This window comes from Sapajus apella, unplaced genomic scaffold (genome assembly GCF_009761245.1).
Source record: "Sapajus apella isolate SASKATOON/1434 unplaced genomic scaffold, GSC_monkey_1.0 scaffold23, whole genome shotgun sequence".
NCBI classification, from domain to species: Eukaryota; Metazoa; Chordata; class Mammalia; order Primates; family Cebidae; genus Sapajus; species Sapajus apella.
The window spans coordinates 5,286,397-5,309,991 of record NW_022436963.1 but is presented as its reverse complement, the minus strand read 5'-3'; the positions used below and the strand labels follow the sequence as shown (position 1 = coordinate 5,309,991).

Here is a 23,595-nt window from a genome sequence, read left to right as displayed (position 1 = left end):
ATGATGGGGCCTGATCCAGGTAGTGTCCAAGGGGTGGACAAAAGTGGGCAGATTCTGCAGCGCCAGCCTCATTCTTATGAGAGGAGCTACTGCCCTTAGGCCTTGGCTTCCATTTCTGCTTTTTCTCCCTGGACAGTGCATTTTTATATACCAGTCACATGACAAGCATTTATTGAGTGCCTGCTGCATACCTGGCTCTGAGAGCTTCCAGCTGTCCCCGCTGCTGTCTGTAAGTGAACACACATGGTAGGAAGAGCAGCTCTGTGGACGGGCTGTGCCAGGTGGGAGCTTGCTAACTCGTGGCCTCTGAAGCCTTCTGTGTGCCTGGCATGAGGAGGGCCTTCAGCTCCCCTGGAGAGGGAAGAGCAGCTGTCTTTCTCTTGCTGCTATGTTACTGCGTAAGAGCTGGGACACCAGCGCCTTCTGTCCTCTCCGCCTGCCTCTGGCTGTGCTCTGGCTTACCACGCCCACCTCTCCACTTTCACCTGAGGCCCTCTGTGCTGCAGAGCCCACTCACCCAGGCACAGTGCAGCGCGGAGTGCAGGGACTTCACATCTGGAGCAGAGTGGCTGCTCTTCCTCAGGGGCTGGCCTGGGGCACCGCAGCCACTGACCCCCTAGTCTATCAGGTACTTGACTCTGGGAGGGGCCCCTAAGGGATTCGGGTCTCCCCAGCAGTGACCTCTGTTGCACCCTGCCTCCTACCCATGGCTGGATGCCCATAGCACCTGCACAGACTGGATCCACAGAAACACCTGCAAGGGAAAGAAATGGTAGGCGACCCTGAAGAGCCATCCCTGGAGGTTGAGCGGTCTGGGCCCTCCACCCCTGCCTGGGTGTTAGGACTCTAGGTTTCCAACCTTACATTCTTTTTTTTTTTTTTTTTGGTGACAGTCTGACTGTCTTGTCCAGGCTGGAGTACAGTGGTGTGATCTTGGCTCGTGGCAACCTCTGGCTCCCAGGTTCAAGTGATTCTCCTGCCTCAGCCTCCCAAGTAACTGGGACTACAAGACGCGTGCCACCATGCCTGGCTAATTTTCATATATTTAGTAGAGACAGGGTTTTACCATGTTGGCCAGGCTGGTCTTGAACTCCTGACCTTAGGTGGTCGGCCTACCACAACCTCCCAAAGTGCTGGGATTACAGGTGTGAGCCGTCGCATAGCCTCCCACCTTACAATCTGGTTTTGGTGTAGACTACCGTGAAGGTTTTAAAAACTGGGGAAGCAGCTAGCGAGTGGAGGGGTGCGTGCAGAGGGCAGAGGCCTGGAACATGAAGCACAGGGTTCCCAGGCTGAGGAAGCACCCACTGTAGGGCAGCAGAGGGGCGGCAGGGGGGCAGACTCACAGGCATCGGAGGTGCCCACAGAGGCCAGCGTCCATGCCTTACCAACAGGAAACCCCTGCCCTGGGTCACATGGTGAGGCCTGGCAGAGCTCTGATGCGACGTCAGACATTAGGGCTCCACCTTGGATTTTTGTGGCAGCCTGTGGTGCGTCCTGACCAGCCTCAGCCTTGCCTCATCTGCCCCTCTTCACCAGGAGGATCAGAGGGCAGGAGGGTTCTGCCCAAGAAGCCAGGACACAAGGGGCCAAGTGATGTGGCCTTGTCCACACTGTCCAGAATCATCTCCCAGGTGGCAGTTTCCTATTCAGTTGTTAATTGTGTATCAATATGTGGGAGATAAGATTCCTGGGAAGAGAAACTTGACACTGAAGAAAATGCCTTTTTTTTTTTTTATAGAGAGACGGGGTCTTGCTCTGTTGCCCATGCTGGAGTGCAGTGGAACAGTGCTCGCTCACTGCAGCCTTGAAATCCTGGGCTCAAGTGATTCTCCTGCCTCAGCCTCCTGAGTAGCTAGGACTACAGGTACACACCACTGTGCCTGGCTAATTAAAAAACAAATTTTTTTTAGAAAAAATTTCTGGGTCTCGCTATGTTGCCCAGGCTGGTCTTCAGCTCCTCAGTTACATCTAGCAATCCTCCTGCCTCAGCCCAGAAGATGCTTTCAGAAAAACTGTTTTACACTTTTTAATTGAGGTGCAACAGTTATACAGTAAAGTGTACCTCGCGCTGGTATTGCTCTGTGTGTATGCTTGGGTAACCATTACCACGTTTGGATCCAGAACATTCCCACAGGGTGCCTTCTGTTGGTCCTGGCACAGGTGTATGAGCTCAGCATCCATATCTCAGACTGCCCAGGTTGGGTTTGCTGTAGGCCTTGTGTAGCCTCATCCTCTGCACGTGTCCCCTCAGCCAGCATGACAGAATGCCAGCCTCAGGCCAGGCTCAGCACTCAGTGGGAGGCAAGGGCGTGGAGCCCTCAGCCAGGGATGCGGGCCTTCCACAGCTCATTTCATTGTTAGCCTGTTGAGGTCCCAGTAAGTGACACAGAGAAGTCCCAGGATGGATGTGATCAGTGGTGAGGAGGGCTTTCCAGGAAAATCAAGGCCTAGGGGAAGGTGAGGAGTGAATAGGTGAAAGGAGGTTAGGACCTGTACCTGGAGGAGGGAACAGCATGTGCAAAGGCCCTGGGGAGGAAGGGAAGGTGGACCATGTGCCTGGAGCCCAGAGAGTGAGGCTTACAGTGGGATAATGGCTACAGAGGCAGGGGCCTAGCCTGGTCAGGCTTAGGACAAGAGGGCCTGGGGGGCCATGAGGAAGCTTGTCCCACTGTCTTCAGGAGGTGGAGGACCTGGGTAGGGGATGGCATGAAGTTCCTGTGGGAGGAGGAGCAGCTGCCCAGGGTTACTCCCTGGACCACCACAGCCTCTGGGCCCAGCCAGGTTCCATTCTCTAACTGGGATCCTTCCCACCCTTGGCCACTGTACTACATTCCCCTCAGCCCACCACAGGGCTGGGTATTCAGACAGTTGTGCTCCTGGGAAGCTCTGCTGGGATGCAGAAAAGCAGCCAAGCCTTCTTGGCTTGAGACCCCTGGCATGGGAACTTGGTGTCTTGCACCCTTTCGCATGCTGACAATGACCTTTTGGCTTCTGTGATGTGGCTTTGTCGATTGGGCCTGTGCTGGAGAGGGTCCCAGCCTCTGGCTTGGCATGGGGCAGGGGCTCGACCTCTTCAGCCTTGTTTTTCTCTCCGTGACATGGGGCTGATGGTGATGGAGAGATGATGAAGACTCTCCACCCCACCCAGCATCTTAGGGGGCTTAAACCTGATAACCCACGTGATGTGCTCAGCAGGGGTAGCTGCTCCTGTTAATATAACTCAGTTTGGGCCCATGGTTGAATGGAGCTCTATGATCAGACAAAGGCAACCAAAGAGCAGTGTATTTTACCCACACAAAGCCCAGCCTGGCATGTAGGGAATCTTGTTTGAGGTCTCACAGAGATTGCAGGTCAAAGCCAGTACTAGACGGCCAGGTGGAAAAGAGCAGGTGACCTGCCCTGAATCCTCCTTTGGCGAATGACCCCCAGAAGGGCAAAGGTGGCCATGGTCCTTACCACATGTTTTGCAGTTCCCCAGAAAGACTGTCATCATCAGCCTGGCCCATGGCCACAGTGACAGGTGTGAAGGTTGAGTGCAAGCCTGGGGCAGTGCTGGCTTCAGGGTGCCAGGGCTCAGGGCTGTGAAGTAACTTTCTGGGCTTTGAAGCTCATGCGTAGCTGAGCTTCGTGATGGGACTACCTGAGCCTTGTCCACAGCTACCTTTCTAGCTCTTGGCCTACCCTGGGACAGAAGCTACCCTGGCCAAGAGCTAGAAAGAAAACACGTGTGCACACCAAGATGTGGTGAGGAAGCAAGTGCCGCTGGGGGCCCTGTGCGAAGGGTCCTTTCAGGAAGCTTCCTCATTACTCCAGCCGTGTGAGTCTGTAGGCAGATGTGTCGCAAGTATGGACACTTCTGGAATGGTGCGTAAGCCTTTTCTTCTGGGCGTGATCCTTTTGCAGCTTAACTCCACCGAAGTAATAAAATGTGTTGTGGAATTGACCACATGCTCAAAATTACATGGAATTCTGTCTTGTGTTATAAAGCCATCAGTTTTCTAACCACAAAGTTTAGCAGACTTTTCAATAGCAGCCTTTTTTTTTTTTGAGAAAGAGTCTGGCTGTATCACCCAGGCTGGAGTGCAGTGGCGCAATCTGGGCTTACTGCAAACTCTGACTCCCGGGTTCAAGAGATTCTCCTGCCTCAGCCTCCCGAGTAGCTGGGATTACAGGTGCCCACCACCACACCTGGTTAATTTTTTTTGTTTTTTTAGTAGAGATGGGGTTTAACCATATTGGCCAGGTTGGTTTTTAACCTGACCTCAAGTGATCCACCCCCCTTGGCCTCCCAAAGTGCTGGGATTACAGGTGCAAGCCACTGCACCCCACCAATCTTTGACTACTGATTTGAGAATTTGAAATGAGAATTGTTAGCTGATGCTACAAAGGGCTGTGGCAATGAAAGCTACCAGCCATAACCAGTAAGACGTGGTAGCCCCCGTGTTTCTTACTTCTCTCTCTGCTTGATCTACTCACTTCAATGGCATTGGGGGTGGGGGTTTCGAGTTGACCAAAGCCTGCTTCCCACACAGCGGCAGTACAGGGACCAGGTGTCCATCACCAAGGCCAGCTGGTCAGATGGAAGGTGTGGCTTGGTGGGGCTGCCCAGTACCACCGGAGGGCGCATGTCACATGAGTTTTTTCCTCTTGACTGTAAGGTAGACAAGGCAAAAGTCTCTTCTTTCTTGTGCATGGCAGTTGGCAAAGCCACATCCTCCTCGTCTGGTCCAAGTGCTGGACTGGACCTAGCCACAGTTGGTTTCAGGAAACAGAGCGGGCTAGGGTTGTAGGCACCCCAAGTCAAAAGGGAAGCCTCAGATGCCACCTCATCAACTTCAGAACCCAGACATGGCAGGGAGGACTCCGACCCCAACGCACAGAAATGAACACACATGCTATTTCCCTGCTCCCATTCCTGCCCGCCTTCCATCCTGCCAATGCCAGGCAGCTCCTTCCCTGCCCAGGCAGCCCAGGGAAGTGGAAGGGTCTGCTTCCCTGGAACTCCTGCAGCACGCCGGTCAGTCTGCCCACCCACCCAGCCTGCTGGCCTGAGAGGGCACTACGCTAGCAGCTTAGGAGTCCCTGCCCTCAAGGAGTTCCCTCTGGGTAGCAGGCTCCTCCCTCATGTGGGGAGGGTGGGAGCAGAGTTGTGATGCAGTGTGGGGTTTTTGAATGATTGAGGACGGAAGAGTAAATGACCTGCCGCCACCTAAGGAAGGAATCTGTCTTCACTCCTGCAGGGTAGGCTCTGTGCCTCCTGGCGAAGCTCCTGGGTTGCCTCTTGATCTTGTTGATTTTAATTATTGTCATTTACTGCAATTCTTTAGTAAAACTACACAACAACACACACATGTACTTGTCATCTACATCAAGAAATAAAATGTGACTGGTGCAAGTGAAAACCCCAGGAATGCCTTCCTGCTCAGAGGTTACTACTGTCCTTAAGTTCCTTCATACCTTTCTCCCTCATAGGTTTGATTTACTTAACAAGATCCAGAAGTCAGTTGCATGTAGGATTTTGTTGGCAATTTAACCACTTTAAGCATAGTTCAGTGGCATTAAGTATATTCACTGTGTTGTACACCCATCACCACCACTATCCGTTTCCTGTTCTTTTTTTCCATCGCCTCAAACAGAAGCTCTGTTACCCCAAAGAGTAACTCCTTGTTTTCCTTCCTCTCATCCCCTGGTAACCTCTAATCTCTTTTCTGTTTCTATGAATTTGCCTGTTCTATGTAACTCATGTAAGTGGAATCACACAATATTTGTCCTTTGGTGTCGGGTTTATTTCACTTAGCATAATGCTTTCAAGGTCCAGCCATGTTGTAGCATGTGCCAGAATTTCATTCCTTTCTAAGGCTGAATAATATACCATATATGTTCATACCACATTTTGTTTATCCACTCATCTGTTGATAGATATTTGAGTTGTTTCCACCTTTTTGCTGTTGTGAATGATGATGCTGTAAACATTGGTGTAAGAGTATCTGTTCAAGCTTCTGCTTTCAGGTTTTTGGAGTATATACCTAGGAGTGGAATGACTGGAGCACATGGTCTGTGTTTAGGAGCTGCTAACCTGTCTTCTACAGACTTTACAGCGTTTTACATTCCTGCTAGCAGTGTGCAAGGGTTTCCATTTCTCCATATCCTCATTAGCAGTTTCTCTTTCCTGTTTGTTTCTATTATAGCCATGCTGGTGGGTATGAAGTGGTATTTCACTGTGATTTTGATTTCTATTTTCCTAATGACTAGTGACGTTGAGCATCTTTTCAGGTGTGTATTGACCATTTGTGTTTCTTTCTTAGAGAAATGTCTATTCAAGTCCTTTGGCCATTTTCTATTTGGGTTTTTTGTTGAGTTATAGTTTTTGACAAATCCTAGATACTGATCTCATCAGATATATGATTTGCAAATATTTTCTCTTTTCTATGGGTTGTCATTTCATTCTTCATTGTGCCCTTTGATGCAGTAAAGTGTTTATTTTACTGATTCTAATTTCACTAATTGGAGTCTTTTTTTTTATTTTTCTTAGTCAATCTAGCTAAGTCAGTCTAGCTAAAGGTTTGTCATTTTTATTTCTTCCCCCAAAGACCTAACTTTGGCTTCTTTGATTCTGTTGTTTTTCTATTTTCTGTTTTATTTGTCTTCACTCTAATCTTTATTACTTTCTTTCATCTGCTAGCTTTTGGTTAGGTTTGTTCTTTCCCTAGTTCTTTTTTTTTTTTTTTTAAATGGAGTCTTGCTTCAGTGCTGTGATCAAAGCTGTATCGTATTAGAGGGCAACCCAAGCCCAGGAACACTGTGCTTCTTGCAGACTCTCAGAGGTACCGCCTTGGTGGTCTTGGACAAGATTTGGAAGAATTCTTTGGATTACCAGGCAGAGACTCTTATTCTCTTCCCTTACTTTCCCACAAATAAATGGAGTCTCTCTGCGTTGAGCTGCCTGGAGCTACAGGTACAGTGACACAAGCACCCCTGTGGCCACGACCACTGTGTCTGCGCTGGGTCAGACCTGAAGCCAGCTGAGGACTGGGTCTTGCCCAAGGCATGCTGCAACCACTACATGGCTACCGCCTATGTTTACACAAGGCCCTGGGGCTCTACTGTCAGCCAGCAGTGAAGCCAGATGGCTTGTGGCCTTCCCTTCAGGGTGGCAAGTTTCACCCCCCGCACCCCCAGGCAGGTCCAGAGATGCTGTCTGGGAGCCAGGGACTGGAGTCAAAAACCTTAGAAACCTACTTTGTGTTCTAGTGTACTGCAGCTGAGCTGGCACTCACACAGTGTGACACAGTCCTCTCTACTGTTCCCTTTCCTTTCCACAGGCAGAGGAGCCTCACACCATGGCCACCACCACAGGCCTACTGGGAGTACTGTCAGGATACCACCGGTATTCACTTAAGGCTCAAGGGCTCTCAGCCAGCTTGTGGTGAATGCTGCCAGGCCTGAGACTCACCCTTCAGAGCAGTGGGTTCCCCTCTGGCCCAGGGTTGGTCCGGAAAGGCCATTTAAGAGCTAAGGCCTGGAATCAGGGAACCCAAGAGCCCTCCTGGTGCTCTCCTCCACTGTGGCCAGGCTGGTGCCTGATTTCTGGTTGCTATGAAATTGCTCCCTTTGTGTAGATAGTTGTCAAACTTGGCGTTCCTGTGGGGGTGGAGGGTGAGGGGGCGATTGATGGAGCCCTCTCTTTGCCATCTTGCTCTTCCCCTCCCAGACTTCAGTCTTTTAAGTTGTATTAAAACTTGTTGCATTGTCTAGCATATGGTCTTTCCTGGAGAATGTTCCACGTGCACTTGGAAAACGTGTAGATTCTCTTGTTGTAGTGAATGTTTTGTATATATCTGTCAGGTCTCCAACTGGTTTATAGTGTTATTCAAGTCCTCTATTTCCTGATTGATCTTCTCTCTGGCTTTCATCCATTATTGGAATCTGAGTATTGAAGTCACGAGTTATTGTTGCAGGACTGTTTATTTCTCCCTTCAAATCTCTCATTGTTTGCTTCATATATTTTGGGACCCCGATATTTGGTGCACATATGAATACGAGTTTTAAAACTTCACATATATGCATATATATGTGACTATATCTATCTATCTATCTATCTATCTATCTATCTATCTAAATTCTCATTCAGGCCACAGCCTCCTGTAATTTTCCTTCTGTGTGCTGAATATATTTTTAGGATTCATTCATATGATGTGAGATGCTATGTTTCCTTCATTTTCACAGCTGTGTGGGGTTTCTTCGTATGACCAATTGAACTACAACTTTTTCTATGTCCTTTGTATTTCTATGTACCTTTTGAAATTGGCATTTCAATTTCCACACACACACACACAAAAGCCTGCTGAGGTTGGCATTGCATCGAATCTATACATCAATTTGGGGAAAATTGACATCATAACAACACTGGGTCTTCCTGTTCATGGTATTTATTTAGGCTATCTTTAACTTCTGTCAATATTTTGTAGTTTTCAGTAAATAGGTCCTGTGTATGTTTTAAGTTTATCACTAAGTATGCCATGTTTCCTGATGCTCTTGTAAGTGGTATTGTTTTGTCTTGTGGTTGCCCATGGAGGGTGGGATCAACCCCCACCACCCAAGGTTGGTTTGAAAGTTGAGACTGAAGACATCACACACACACCAAGTGGCTACAATAAGGTTTACTGCTCATATAATGGAGCTTCATAGGGAGACCAGGGCAAGCACCCAGGCTGGTCTGCCATGGCTGGTCTGTGAAGGAAAGGGCCAGTGTTCCTGGTTTCTATTATGGTTAGGGAATGGAGTCATGGTAACAGTCCCACACATGAATTGGATTTGTATGATTTGAACCTCCCCATTGATACTTGGGGCAGGAATGCCAGGGCTTTTTTATTCACTTGCCCAGCTATGGGGCAGGAGGGGAAGAGGGAGGGGTGGAGCTTGAAAGTAGTCAGTAGTCAAACATCAAAAATGGAGTCAGGCTCTATTATATTTTAAAAATACTCCTTAAAAAGACGGTTTTAGGCTCACAGCAAAATTGAGAGGAAGGTGAAGAGATTTCCCATATAGGCTTTGTCCCCACATGTACATAATCCTCCCATTAACGAACATCCTCCCACCAAAGTGGTACATTTATTACAACTGATAAACCTATGTTGGCACATCATTATCACCTAAAGCCCATAGTTTACATTAGGGTTTACTCTTGGTATTGTACATTCTGTAGGTTTGGACAAATGTATAATGACCTATATCTACCAGCATACAGAAAACAGAGTAGTTTCCTGCCCTAAAAATCCTCTGTGGTCTGCCTGTTTATCCCTCTCCGAACTCCTGACAACCATTGATCATTTTACTGTCTCCATAGTTTTGCCTTTTCCAGGATGTAATATCTTTGAACTCATATGGTTTGTAGCCTTTTCTGATTGGCTTCTTTCACTTAGTAATATGCTTTTAAGTTTCCTCCTTGTTTTTTCATGGTTTCCTGGCTCATTTCTTTTTAGCACTAAATGATATTCCATTGACTGGATGTACCACAGTTTATCCATTCACCTACTGAAGGATGTCTTGGTTGCTTCCAGCTTTGGGCAATTATGAATAAAACTGCTATAAATATTTATTTCCTGGTTTTTGTGTGGACATATTTTTCAGCTCTTTTGGGTAGATACCAAGGAGCACAGTTGCTGGATCACATGGTAAAAGTGTGTTGATTTGTACAAGAAATCACCAAACTGTCTTCCAAAGTGGCTGTACCATTTAGGATTCCCACCACCAATGAATGAAAGTTCCTGTTGCTTCTCATCCCTGTCAGCATTTGATGTTGTCAGTGTCTGGATTTTGGCCATTCTAATATGTATGTAGCGTTGTCTCACTGTTTTAATTTGCATTTTCCTGATGACACAGGATGTGGGGCATCTTCTCATGTGCATCTTTGACATCTGTCTTTTTTGGTGAGATGTCTTTTAAGGTCTTTGGGTCATTCTTTAATCAGGTTGCTATTGAGTTTTAAGAATATATTTATTTGTGTATTTACATAGTAATCCTTTGTAAGATGTATCTTTTGCCAAGATTTATTCCTAGTCTGTGACTTGTCTTTTAATTCTCTTGACAGTGTCTTTAGCAAAGTAGAAAACACACATTTGATTGAAGTCCAGCTTGTCAATTCTTTCTTTCATAGACTGTGCCTTTGGTGTTGTAATATAAAAAGTTATCATCAAACCCAAGATCATCTAGGTGTTCTTTCTCCTGTGCTATCTTCTAGGATTTTTATAGTTTTATATTTTACATTTAGGTCTGTGATCCATTTTGAGTTAATTTTTGTGCAAGGCATAAGGTCTTTGTCTGTATTTACTTTGCGTGTGTGTGTGTGTGTGTGTGTGTGTGTGTGTGTGTGTGTGTGTCCAGTTATTCCTATTGTGCTGCCTTTGCTCGTTTGTCAAACATCCGTTGACTATATTTGTATGGGTCTATTTCTGGGTTTTCTGTTCCATTCCGTGGATCTATTCACCAATAAGACATTGTTTTGTTTACTGTAGCTCTATAGTAAATCTTGAAGTCAGGTAATGTCAGTCCTCCAACTTTGCTCTTCACTTTGAGTATTATGTTGGACATTCTGAGTCTTTTGCCTCTCCATATATACTTTGAACCAGTTTGTTAATATTTACAAAATAACTTGCTATGGTTTTGACTGGGACTGCATTGAATTTGTAGATCAGGTTGAGAAGAACTGACATCTGGACAATAGTGAGCCTTCCTATTCACAAACATGAAATATCTCCATTATTTAGTTTTTAAATGTCATCAGAGTTTCACAGTTTTCCTCATATAGATCTTGTGCATATTTTGTTAGATTTATACCTAAGTATTTCTTTGGGGTGCTTATTTGTTTAGAGACAGGGCCTTGCTGTCACATAGGCTGAGGTGCAGTAGTCCAGGCTGGAGTGTGGTGGCTCAGTCATAGCTCTCTGCAGCCTCAAGCCATCTTTCCAAGTAGCTAGGACTACGGGTATGTACCACCACACCCAACTAATTTATTTTTTATTAGTTACTTATTTTTGTAGGGATGATGTATTTAGTCTGTTCTCTCATTGCTATAAAGAACTATCTGAGACTAGGTAATTTATAAGAAAAGAGGTTTAATTGGCTCATGGTTCTACAGGCTCTACAGGAAACATGCTGGGGAGGCCTCAGGAAACTTACAATCATGGCAGAAGGGGAAGCAGGCATGTCTTTCATGGCTGCAGCAGGAGGAAGAAAGAGAGGAGGGGGAGGTGCTATACACTTTTAAACAACCAGGTCTCGTGAGAATTCACTCAATATCATGAGAACAGTAAGAGGGAAGTCTGCCCCCATGATTCAGTCACCTCCTCCAATATTGGTGATTACAATTTGACATGAAATTTGGACAGGGACACAAACCCAAACTGTATCAGATGGGGTCTTGCTGTGTTGCCCAGGTTGGTCTCAAACTCCTGGCCTCAAGTGATCCTCTCACCTCAGCCTCCCAAAGTGTTGGTGTTATATAAGCCACTGTGCCCAGCCTGGGGTGCTAATTTAAATGGCATTGTGTTTTTAATTTCAAATTCCAGTTGTTTGTTGCTAGTATGTAGGAAAGCAATTGGCTTTTATATATTAACCTTGTATCCTGAAATCTTGCTATAATTGCTTATTACTTCCAGGAATTTTTTATTCTTTTAGATTTTCTACATAAATAATCATGTTATTAGCAAACAAAGACAGTTTTATTTCTTCCTTCCCAATCTGTATACCTTTTATTTCCTTTTCTTGTCTTACTGCATTAGATAGGACTTTTCCAGTACAGTACTGAAAAGGAGTGGTTCAAAGGACATCCTTGCCTTGTTCGTGGTGTTAGTGGGAAAGCTTTGAGCTTTTCACTACCAGGTATGATTGTAGGGTTTTTATAGATATTCTTTACGAAGTTGAGGAAGTTTCCTTCTACTATTGGTTTACTAAGAGTTTCTATCATTGATGGATGTTAAATTTCGTCAAATGCTTTTTTGCATCTATTAATATGATCATGTGAGTTTTCTTTTTCAGCTTGTTGATGTAATAGATTACATTAACTCATTTTTGAATGTTGAACCACTCTTGCATACCTGAGATAAAGCCTACTTGGTTGTGGTATATAATTATTTCTATACATATTTGATTCAATTTTCTAATATTTTTATCTATGTTAATGAAAGATTAATGGCCTGTAGTTTGTTTTTAATTGTAATGTCTTTGTCTGGTTTTGGTATTAGGATGGTGCTAGCCTCACAGAATGAGTCAGGAAGTAATTCCTCTGTTTCTGTCTTCTAGAAGAGACTGTAGATTACTGGTATAATTTTTTCCTTAAATGTTTGATAGAAATTACTAGTGAGCTTAGTCAAGCTTGGTGCTTTCTCAATTATTGATTCAGTTTCTTTAATAGATATAGCTTATTCGGAGTGTCTGTTTCTTCTTGTGTGAGTTTGACAGCTTGTATTTTTCAAGTAATTAGTCCATTTCATCTAAATTATCTACTTTATAAAGATGTATTTCCTGGTTATAGATAATTTTTAAATTTCAGTAAACTAGCAGAGGTTCTTTTTTCTTTCAGTATTTAAAGTTGTCACTCCATCATCTTCTGGATTGCATATTTTCTGAGAAGTTTGCTGTCACTGTTACATTTATCCCTCTGCATATGTTTCTTTTTATCTGGCTACTTAATGATTTTCTCTTTATTTTGGAGTTTCAGCAACTTAACTGTGATGTACTTAGATGTGTTTTTCTTTGTATTAATCCTGCGTGGGATGCTCTAAGCTTCTTAAATCCATAGTGTTTTGTCTTGCACTACTTTTGGGTAAGTCTCAGCAATTCTCTCCGCAAACACTTCTCCTCCCTTGTTCTCTGTTCTTCTTTCCCCCTGGCCCTCCTTCCCCACTATTTCCCTCTCAGACTCCAGTGATCCATCCTTTAGTTTGATATTGTCCCACAGTTGTTGGTTGTTTTGTTTTTTCTTTCTTTCTTCTCTTTATATTTCCAGATTATTTTCTGTGCTGTATCCAATTAAAAAGTATTCATCTCTAACATCGTATTTTTTCTTGCATTTCGGTTTTTTTCTATAGTTTTCAATGTTTGGCTGAAATTTCCTATCTGTTCAGTATGTTGTCCACCTTTTCAACTGTAGCTTTATAATGTTCACCTTGGTTATTGTGAAGTCTTTGATGGGTCCTAACATCTGGGTACATTACTCCTTGGTCTGTTTCTGTTGACTACTATATCTCTTGATAAGGAGCCCTTTATTTGCCTTGCTTTTAGTATCCTAAATTTTTATTGAATGCTAGACCTTGTGTGTAATGGGATAGTGGAGACTGAGGTAAATAGTATGCCTAGCAAAGAGCCTGCCTTTCATTCTGTTGGGTTGTTAGTGTGGAGTGTTGTTGGGTGGGGAGTGGTGTGGTGGGCTGCTGCTTGCTGCTGGTGTGGGGCCTGGAGTTCCGAAGAGTACTTCTCAGTGTTCCAGCAGCCTCAGACATAGCATGCAGGAGGCTCCGCCACCTCTGTCTCCTGTGCCTGTGCAACGGGGGAGGAGGAGGAGAAAGAGCCTCTGCACTCCAGTGGTAGGCTGCTGTTACTTGGTGCAGGGCTTGTGGAAGGGATGGTGGGATTTATCAGGGTTTCCTTGTGTTTCAGCCTCAGTCTTGGGCAGGCCTTGTTGGTCTGAGCCTCATGGGTGGGGCGTCATCAGGTGTTCTTTTTAGTGGAAGTTTTCATGGCATATCCTGTTTTCTTCTTCTACCTCTGTACACTACGTGGAGATTGATTTGAACATTGTTAGGAAAGGACCCTTTCAAAGCTATTGCCATTTTTTGTGTTAAGACGCTAGCATTCTACAGAGTGATCTTTGAAGAGTGTAGCTCTGACCCTGACCCTGCTTAAAACCCCTCTAATGTACCCCATGGCCCCCTCAGGTCAAAGTCTTTGAGCTCTACAGTCTCCTGCCTCTCCTGCTGATCTTCCTTCAGCTATTTATTTGAGTCTTGTCCTTCTCCCAGGCCTAAACCATCAGTTTTGAGAGTAGATGTCTTTCTTTGTATTGCTAGAGGAACCGGGTGGGGCAGGAAACAGTGCTAGCACATGGTAGGGGCCGAGCCCGCTGTCTCGAACGATGAGAACAAGTTCCCTGTTTTCTCTCCCCCTTGGAAAGCCCTTTGCTCCCCTGCGTTCCGGCAGGTGGACTGCTGCCCAGTCTCCAGGTTCACACACATAGCACAGGGAAGCATTTTACCCCTTAGTTGGGGGAGGGGCCTTTTTGCTGCCCCACCCACCATCCTGTGCCTGTCCATCCTGGCACATATAAAACAGTTCTGAAATTCCTGTGTGCCCCTCACTTCCTCCTCCTCGTTTCTTTGAGCAGCCATCGTCAGGCTGGGCTTGCTGCACCCTGCCCTGGCAGGCCGTTGGTGAGCATGCCCTGGAGCTTTGCCACACCAGTGTGGCTGTCCCAGCTTGGGACCGATTCTGCACGTGCATGCCGATTTAAGATTTTTAAAGCTTCTTTTCCTGTTTTAGGGAGAATTGAGTCATCTCATTCCCCTCCGTGGATCAGAGGACTGGGCTAGATAGAAGCATGTGGTGTCTCCTACGCGGCCTGGGCCGGCCCGGAGCCCTGGCACGGGGAGCCGTGGGGCCCCCAGGTGCCCGGACCCTGGCCAGCGCGAGCTCCGAGATGCGGGACGAGTACAGCTACGTGGTGGTGGGTGCGGGCTCGGCGGGCTGCGTGCTGGCTGGGAGGCTCACGGAGGACCCCGCCGAGCGCGTGCTGCTGCTGGAGGCGGGGCCCAAGGATCTGCGCGCCGGGAGCAAGCGGCTCTTGTGGAAGATCCACATGCCCGCGGCCCTGGTGGCCAACCTGTGCGACGACAGGTACAACTGGTGCTACCACACGGAGGCGCAGCCGGGCCTGGACGGGCGCGTGCTGTACTGGCCGCGCGGCCGCGTCTGGGGCGGCTCCTCGTCCCTCAACGCCATGGTCTACGTCCGCGGGCACGCCGAGGACTACGAGCGCTGGCAGCGCCAAGGCGCCCTCGGCTGGGACTACGCGCACTGCCTGCCCTACTTCCGCAAGGCGCAGGGCCACGAGCTGGGCGCCAACCTGTACCGGGGCGCCGATGGTCCGCTGCGGGTGTCTCGGGGCAAGACCAACCACCCGCTGCACCGCGCGTTCCTGGAGGCAACGCAGCAGGCTGGCTACCCGCTCACTGAGGACATGAACGGCTTCCAGCAGGAGGGCTTCGGCTGGATGGACATGACCATCCATGAAGGTGTGGCCTCCCTTCCCATCCACATGTCTTTTCTCTTTTTAAAAGCACTGCTCCCTACCCCAGCTCCCGCCCATGTCGGCCTAAGCTCCGGGCTCCTGGCTCCAGCATGGCCAGGAGGCATGGGAACGCTGAGCCTGGCATGAGCGGGAAGGGATGTGGCTCAGTACACCCCAACAGAATACAACCCAGAGCGGTGAGTGATACACGATGGGGATCTCGGTGTTCTCTGCACCTCTGGCCCCCGTTTGTGTGGATAATGGAGAATCAGCTCTCTGGACAGACAGCCTAAAGTCCTCTAGGGACTTGCAGATGGGCAAACTGAGGCACACTGAGTGGTCACAGCAGGGCAGAGGCAAGTCAGGGCTGACCCAGGGCTCCTGCCTGCCTCTTCAAGGCTCTTAGCCCTTTGGCCGTGCTCCTGGTCTCTGTGTCTTCCTGTTTGAGGGTGAAGGGTACTTTTCCACCTGCGTCCAGGGGACCCCAGGCAGCTGTGGACTTCTGCAGGGCAGGTTCTTTCTGTCCCAGCTGTAAAGGCAGGTCTTGCAGTCAGAGCTGGGCATATCCACTCTTTCCCCAGCTCCTTCCTCCTGCCCAGGTGCCAGGGGAGGGCGGGGCTGTGCCTGACCACCACACTCCATCCTGCAGGCAAACGGTGGAGCACGGCCTGTGCCTACCTGCACCCAGCACTGAGCCGCACCAACCTCAAGGCCGAGGCCCAGACGCTTGTGAGCAGGGTGCTATTTGAGGGCACCCGTGCAGTGGGCGTGGACTATGTCAAGAATGGGCAGAGCTGCAGGGTGAGTGCACTGCAGCGGGGTCCTGGCAGAAGAGAGTGGGCAGTGACCCTGGTGGTTCAGCTCAGAGGGGGCAGGACTCACACCCTCACCCCCAGCCCTGTATGCTCGTACCTGTGATGGGGGGGCTGAGCAGCTGGTAGCAGTGGGCTGGTGGAGGTGAGGAAGCCCCCAGTCCTACCACCTGCAGAGGGCCTGTGGTGTCAGTGCCCCTGTGTGCATGCCTAATTCAGAGCCTTCCGCACCATTTCAGGGCACTGACCTCACAGGAAACTATAGGTTTACACTAGAGGTTTTAAAACCCATATGTGTGGTCATACTTTATATTTCTGCGTTGTTGGCAGGGGGTCAGATTGTTTTGCACCTTCACGTGTAGATCTGGTTTACTTCTTGCTTTAGACTACTCACTTCAATGTCTGCTTTCATTTATCTCATGTAAGCTGACCCCTCCTGTTGTTAAGGCCATCACTACCGTCTAGCTGTAGTTACACCTGCCGGTTGCTTTCAAATAGTGACTCAGTGAGCCTCCTCTCCTTGGCTCTGGGGCCTGTGAGCAGGTGCTGTACAGCAGTTGCCGTGTCCCGGCGTGCCACATGGATTCCACATCCCAAGGCCGTGTTCTCATGGTGCTGGGTAGAGCAGGACGCTGGTCTGTGAGTCAGGAGAAGAGCTGGCTTTTCGGGGAGTGTGACCTGGCCGGACCTCTGCCTCTTCCAGGCTTACGCCAGCAAGGAGGTGATTCTGAGTGGAGGTGCCATCAACTCTCCACAGCTGCTCATGCTCTCAGGCATCGGGAATGCTGACGACCTCAAGAAACTGGGCATCCCTGTGATATGCCACCTGCCTGGTGAGCCCCCTTCTTTACTGCTCCCCAGGGGCTGTCTGTGCTCAGCAAATGGCTTAGTGTATCTTAATAGCATGGAATGGGGAGGTGGTGGCAGTCAGTGCTCCTTAGAACTGTCACGTCATCCCCGTGAGGCTGAAGGTCCCCCAGGCTCACTGGACCCTGTCACCCCGGGCCCCAAGCCTTGTGTTGTTTTCCCTCTCTCTTCCCTGGCCATCCTATTTCACTTGGAGAAGGGCACCTTGCAGCAGGGAGCATCTGCCCGTGAAGTCCCACTGGGTCAGCCATGGGCATGTCACCAGGGCAGCTCTATGGTGAGAGGGGTCCAGGCCTCGTCCTTCTATCCACAGGACTCACTGGCTGCCTTGAGCATGAATGAGGTCAGCTCAGTGCTCCAGAGCCTGCTCTCCCTGTTAAGACCTAAACTTGATTTTATAAACTGTCTCAGATGCCCTTGAGGGCCAGGCTCTGTCTCTTGCCCTTCCTGATAACCTCACTCCAGGAGGGCTGGGCCTTTGTGCATTTAGGCTTCATCATGAGGGGCTTGGGGAAGTGCTGCTTCATGACAGTGACCTGCCCAGTGTGCCCAAAGGCTTGGATGAACTCATGCAAGGGCTGCATAGCACGACAGGGCTGCTTCCTCCTTCCCCACGCTGGGGCGAGGATGGGGCTGCTCTCTGACCCTCTGGCCATCACCATGCAGCCACTGCTAACCAAACAGTGCCTGCTGAAGGTGTGGGCCCTGCCCTCATGAAGGGGGCTGCTGAGCAGGGCTGACACGGAGCACCCAGAGGCTGCCCTGGGTGTAAGTGACAAGGATAGGCAGCCTTGGCAGCATCAGAGGCAGGCCATACTTGGCCAGGAGTGCAAGAATGATGTCTCTGGGAAGCAGCCTTTAAACTGAGACCAGTTTTTAAATCGAGCTCCTGCTCGGTCCAGAAGACAAGTGAATAGGGGAGAATTTTTCAAAACCAGGGGGATATTGAGAAGCAGCTGAGCGCCCTTGGTAGCCATTTTCTTACCTATTGCCTCCCGTATCAGGGGTTGGCCAGAACCTGCAAGACCACCTGGAGATCTACATTCAGCAGGCATGCACCCATCCCATCACCCTCCATTCAGCACAGAAGCCCCTGCGGAAGGCCCGCATTGGTCTGGAGTGGCTCTGGAAATTCACAGGTGAGCACACTCATCGGTAACCTGGGATGAGACTATGAGCATTGAGACCTCCTTCCTCAGGAGCTGAGCAAGGGTTCTGGCCACTGCACATTGGGTTTGATGCTGAACTATGCCATTTACCTTAGCCCTGAGTCTCAGTCTTTCCATCTTCAAAATGGGGATGCACAGTTTCAACCTGACGGGTTGAAGCGAGGACAAGAAGCAATAGCACGTACCAAGGAGCTTGGCCCAGGGCCTGCTCAAGGTGAGACTCCTCAGGGCTTAGGGGCTGCTCTTCCTTACAGATGGGCAGGGATGGCCTAGTGCTACACAGCAGGTGAGGTCCAAGGAACCGGGAGAAAAGGTGGAGAGAGGAGACTTTGGGGATAGACTGCAGAATCAGCATTCATCTTTCAGCCTTTTCCATTTGATTTCTAGCTGCACCTGGGCCAGGAAATGGTAGTTTGAAATCCTGCTCATCCACTCAGCCTGTATTTGTCACACACCTACTATGCAGTGTGTGCTGTGCTATGTGGTGGGAAGAGCCAGGAAAGCAGGTGGCATTGGCAGTGGCAGAATTGGCCCAGGTAGAGGGCAGAGCTGATGCCCCCACTTCAGGCAAATAGTTGACATTTTATGGTGTGGTGCTGGGTGAGCCTCCTGTAGGGGGTAAACTGATGTGGACAGGACTTGGGTCCAGTCACCAAGAGGGAAGCCAGGAGCAGCTGGCCCACCTGCCACGTCCTGACTAGCTCTTCTGCCTCATCCTCTTCTGCTTCTCAGGGGAGGGAGCCACTGCCCATCTGGAAACAGGTGGGTTCATCCGCAGCCAGCCCGGGGTCCCCCACCCGGATATCCAGTTCCATTTCCTGCCATCCCAAGTGATTGACCATGGGCGGGTCCCCACCCAGCAGGAGGCTTACCAGGTGAGCAGGGGGAGGAGGCATGGCTCCCCAGGGTGTTTCCTTCCTACCATCCAGGAAGGAAGATGCTCTCATTTTCCAAGACAGCATTCTCCCTGGTGCCACATGGCTGCAGAGTTGGGGGCATAGAGGCCTGTCCCCTGCCTTCCAGCTGTCCAGCATGTCTGGGTGGAGAGAGGAGCAGGGAGGGAGGCCAGCGAGTCAGTCTTTGTGGTGCATGCCAAGTGTATGACTGGTCCATGGAGACGAGGTCCCGAGTGCCAGAAATGGGACAAATGGGGGTGCTGATTTGGCCCTGGGATCACCATCTCTGAAAGCTTTGAGCCATGGAGTATGAGGCCAGGATGAAAGAGTGATTCACCGAGGTGGTTTGTAATCGCTTTGTGGAGGTGGGTACCATGCGGGCAAATGCTAACATGCCTCCGCTCCCCACTGACTCTGGAAGCAGAGGCCCACCGTGCAGGTAAACCAGGGTCGGTAGAGGTCACTGTGGATGTCTGTGGAGGGACCATCACTGCTTCCTCTGTGTTCTCCTAGGTACACGTGGGGACCATGCGGGGCACAAGTGTGGGCTGGCTCAAACTGAGAAGTGCCAATCCCCAAGACCACCCTGTGATCCAGCCCAACTACTTGTCAACAGGTAATTCAGCCACCTGCATCTGCCTGGCCCTGGGCTTGAACAAATGAATGCCTTGTGAGGTTCCTGCTTGTCCCTGAATCATACCCTTGGACTACACTTTCCAAGACAAAAGTGCTCCTCTGTCATCCCCCGCCCCATCACTTCAGGCTGTAAACTTGCTTCAGCAGCCCTTTCGTGTCCTGGGACACATGAAGTAACCCCAGGGCTTCATTTTAGACAGCACGGGAGATTTGCATCTTTCAGAACAATCTGCCACGAGGTAAGGGAGACCGCGCCGTGTGGGTGCCAGGTCTGTAGCTAGAGCATTGTTCCTGTTATTACTCTGAGCAGCCTCTAAAAGCACATTCCATTCCTGGGCCTGCCTCTTTGCATGCAGCAAAAATGAGCACTGTCCACTGGGCAGGTTTTGCCCAGCGATGGCTGCAGGGTGCTCACAGCAACCCTGTGGCAGGGGCGCGTTGTGTGTTCTTATCCCTGTCCTACAGGTAAGTCAGACCCCTCATTTCAACCTGGGCCTCTGGGCGGGCTGTGTCTGTGTAGGATGCTGCCTTTGAGCTGCACGGTACAGTCTAACCAGCTATGAAGTCTAACCAGCAGGTGACAAGCAGCCTGCTGGCTCAGTCCCCCAAGGCCCTGAACTTTGTCCCCAAACACCATCTCCTCAGGCAGCTTACGGAGCTTCTCCATGCCGTGAATCTTCCAGTGAGGCCAGCATGGCAAAAGGAGGGGTTTTCACCTGTTTCTTCTCCTCAACAGAAACTGACGTGAAGGATTTCCGTCTGTGTGTGAAGCTCACCAGAGAAATTTTTGCACAGGAAGCCTTCACTCCGTTCCGAGGGAAAGAGCTCCAGCCGGGAAGCCATGTTCAGTCAGATAAAGAGATAGATGCCTTTGTGCGGGCAAAAGCCGACAGTGCCTACCACCCCTCGTGCACCTGTAAGATGGGCCAGCCATCTGATCCCACCGCCGTGGTGGATCCGCAGACAAGGGTTCTCGGGGTGGAAAACCTCAGGGTTGTCGATGCCTCCATCATGCCCAGCCTGGTCAGTGGCAACCTGAACGCCCCCACCATCATGATTGCAGAGAAGGCAGCTGACATTATCAAAGGGCGGCCTGCACTCTGGGACAAAGACGTCTCTGTCTACAAGCCCAGGACGCTGGCCACGCAGCGCTAAACAGTTGCTGCTGGAGGATGACTGGGGAAGCCCCCTGATGAGCCAAGAGGGCCAGCACAGCCCTTGCTCCCAGGCTCCTTCCAGAAACTGTAGCACCCTAGGATCCAGGTGGCTGAGAATGGCTGCTTATCACACCTCTCCTTTTATCCCTACTCAGTGGCTGAGAATGGGATAAACTCTTGGGAAATGAGACAAATACTGGGCAGTGGATCAAGCTCCTTTTCCCCAGACTTTCCCTGTGGGCTGCTGGGGAAGGCCAGCATTCAGGCTGAGATGCTCCTCCCTGCCTCGTGGAGGGACAGCAGGGGAGGAGGGTTAACTCCTGCCGCATCCTTTGTCTTGTGTTCACGTGGCATTCTCTAACCCAGGGGAGTGGTTCCTTCCTAGGGCATGCACAGAAGCTGGGTGCCTGCCAGATGTGCACAGGTTCACCAAGGAAGGGGCATCCTCCTCCTTGAGCTGCAAGCTTTAGCTGAGGCAGAGAGTCACACAGTAGTTAGTTCAGCCTGGGCTGGCACATAAGTCCCTGGTGTCCCTGATCAGAGGGGAAAGTTGCCTGCTGGCAGAAAAACTGGCTTTCCCTTTCTTCCTAATTTCACTCTTAGAGTCAGGCAGGTAACTGGGGCTCCGCTGGGTCACTCTGAAAGGGTTGTGGCCCACCTCTCTGAATCTCTGGTTCTTATTAAACCAGAGCCAGGTGTAGTGGCTCACACCTATAATCCCAGCACTTTGGGAAGAGCACTTGAGCTCAGGAGTTCAATACCAGCCCGGGCAACATAGTGAAACCCTGTCTCTGGGGAAAAAAAAAAAAAAAAAATTAGCTGGGCATACTGGTGTACACCTATAGTCCCAGCTACTTGGGAGGCTGAGGCAGGAGGATGGCTTGAGCCCGGGAGGTCGAGGCTCCTGTGAACCTTGATCGCACCACTGCACTCCAGCCTGGGTGAGAGACCGACCCTGTCTCAAAAAAAAAAAAACCCTGAGATTTTTTGGACCTTATTCAAGGAGACAGGAATCTGGAGGGAATGCCACTTGGCTTCACTACCAAAGGTTTCATGACTTAACATTTTAAAAGGGCTTCCTTTCACCAAGAAATGCAGAAACCCAGAGCAAACCCCACATACCGGATGACTGCTTCCTACTGAAGCAGCTAGTCTGAGAAAGGACTGTCTCATATTGGGCTTGGGAAATGAGTTGGCAGCCCGAGCTGCCCCAGCAGTGGACAAGGCTGGTTAATTCTTATTCTCTAGACGTGCACAGGAACAGACCAGGATGGAAAATGTAGTTAAGCGCAGTTAAGCACAGCCATGCACACCCTGTTCCTGTAGAAATGCCACTGAAAGAAAAATTCAAGATTGGAGTTTTGGAGGAAAAAAAGACACAAGTAGCATTTACAACAGCTCTTTGCTCTTTAAATTTCTTACCATTCAATAAAGTAATCCAGTCACTTACATTTGAACTGAGATGCCTTCTCCAGACTGATCCGACGAGGTAATGAACATGAAATGCACTAGGATTCTTCCAAAGACATCCACCGTCAAGGGCTGGGAAGAAAAGTTGTGTTACGTGGAAACCGCTGTACTAGGCCCAGAGTAAGGACAGGAGCGAATTGGGGGATTCCAGGCTTTGCTGGGATCGGAAGGTACTAAGGTGGCTTATAGACATTGGGGGCCTGACAGCCACTACTTAGGTTTCTGAGAAAAACCTTCTAGAAAGGCAGAATGGAAGAAACCCATCACACCTCTCCTTTTAAAAATCTTAAGCAGCTCTTGTTTAATCTTACCTGTATTTTTTATTCCGAGAGGATCAAGAAAGAAAATTCTAAATCTGCCAAGACTTATTTCTCCTACGGAGGGTCCCCATCTGCCCCACAGCAGCAGTCCATGGCCATCAGTCACCTGCGTCTCGGGGCTGCCTGCAGGAGTACAGGAACAGCAGTTCAGGTGCCAGTCCCAGGGCTCGGAGGGCCTCGTGCAGCCCTCCTGCTGGAGCATGTGTGGACTCGGGAACGGGATGGTCCCGGGCCAGCCATGACTCTGCTGACCCTTCTTCTTTGGAACACGTATGGATACGGCAGGGTGACAGTCATTTAGTTCTATCTCTGCGTCCCATGGTGTGTCAGCCTGTGAGACCATGGTTGGTTCAGTCCAGTGGCTGTATTTTAAAACAAGCAAATTGTCATGTGGTAAGAGGAGCTCATTGGGAGTGCTGCTCAGTTGCACCAGGCCCTTCTCTCTGAAATACTTAGTCATGTTCTATGCAGTCGTACAATTTGGCCATAAACAGAAATGAGATTCAAAAGAAAAGATGGTGAGTGTCACATGTCCAGAACCTGAGAGTTCCCCTGCCATGAGGGGAGCCTTTCACCCCAGGAGGAGAGGCTGTCAGCTGAGAATGCCGGCATGGGGAGAAAGGAACTTGCTACAAAACGGGGTGCACAGAGTGTCCCCCCATCTTCGGTCTCATAGGGAATCGGGCCCCTTGGGGAAAAGCCTGCAGTACCTAAAAAACAGAAATGTGCTTTGCAAACAGTGGTTCAAATAGCACAACAGAATGCTCTGCATGTGCCGAGTGATCTCAGGAGCCCTGACCTGTTGCAGAAGGCTGTTCTGATGGAATAGGGGACGGGTGGGCTGCATAGGAGCCAAGAGCATCTGCTAGCCCGACTAGAGATGGTGAGCTCCTGAAGCAGGACTTGTAGGCACCTAAGCATCTAGTCTTTCTGCCTGCAGCGTGCGTTGCAGGCATCATCATCTCCACGAATTCAGATAGAT

At 49.4% G+C, this 23,595-nt stretch overlaps 1 protein-coding gene across 3 annotated transcripts in view; it reads left to right on the top strand.

Moving 5' to 3' along the window:
- Positions 1-23,307, top strand: part of CHDH (choline dehydrogenase) — a 30,950-nt gene extending 7,643 nt beyond the window's left edge. For 2 of the 3 annotated variants that reach the window (XM_032290221.1, XM_032290219.1), the window contains 7 exons: positions 14,539-15,290; positions 15,936-16,087; positions 16,802-16,931; positions 17,970-18,104; positions 18,867-19,009; positions 19,544-19,646; positions 20,403-23,307. In XM_032290221.1, coding sequence (XP_032146112.1) covers positions 14,597-15,290; positions 15,936-16,087; positions 16,802-16,931; positions 17,970-18,104; positions 18,867-19,009; positions 19,544-19,646; positions 20,403-20,821 — 1,776 coding nt within the window. In that variant the 5' untranslated portion in view covers positions 14,539-14,596 and the 3' untranslated portion in view covers positions 20,822-23,307. Of the gene's footprint in view, positions 1-11,787; positions 11,884-14,538; positions 15,291-15,935; positions 16,088-16,801; positions 16,932-17,969; positions 18,105-18,866; positions 19,010-19,543; positions 19,647-20,402 lie in introns of all 3 variants that reach the window. The other variant, XM_032290220.1, reaches the window with a different exon arrangement.
- Positions 23,308-23,595: the final 288 nt, after the last annotated feature.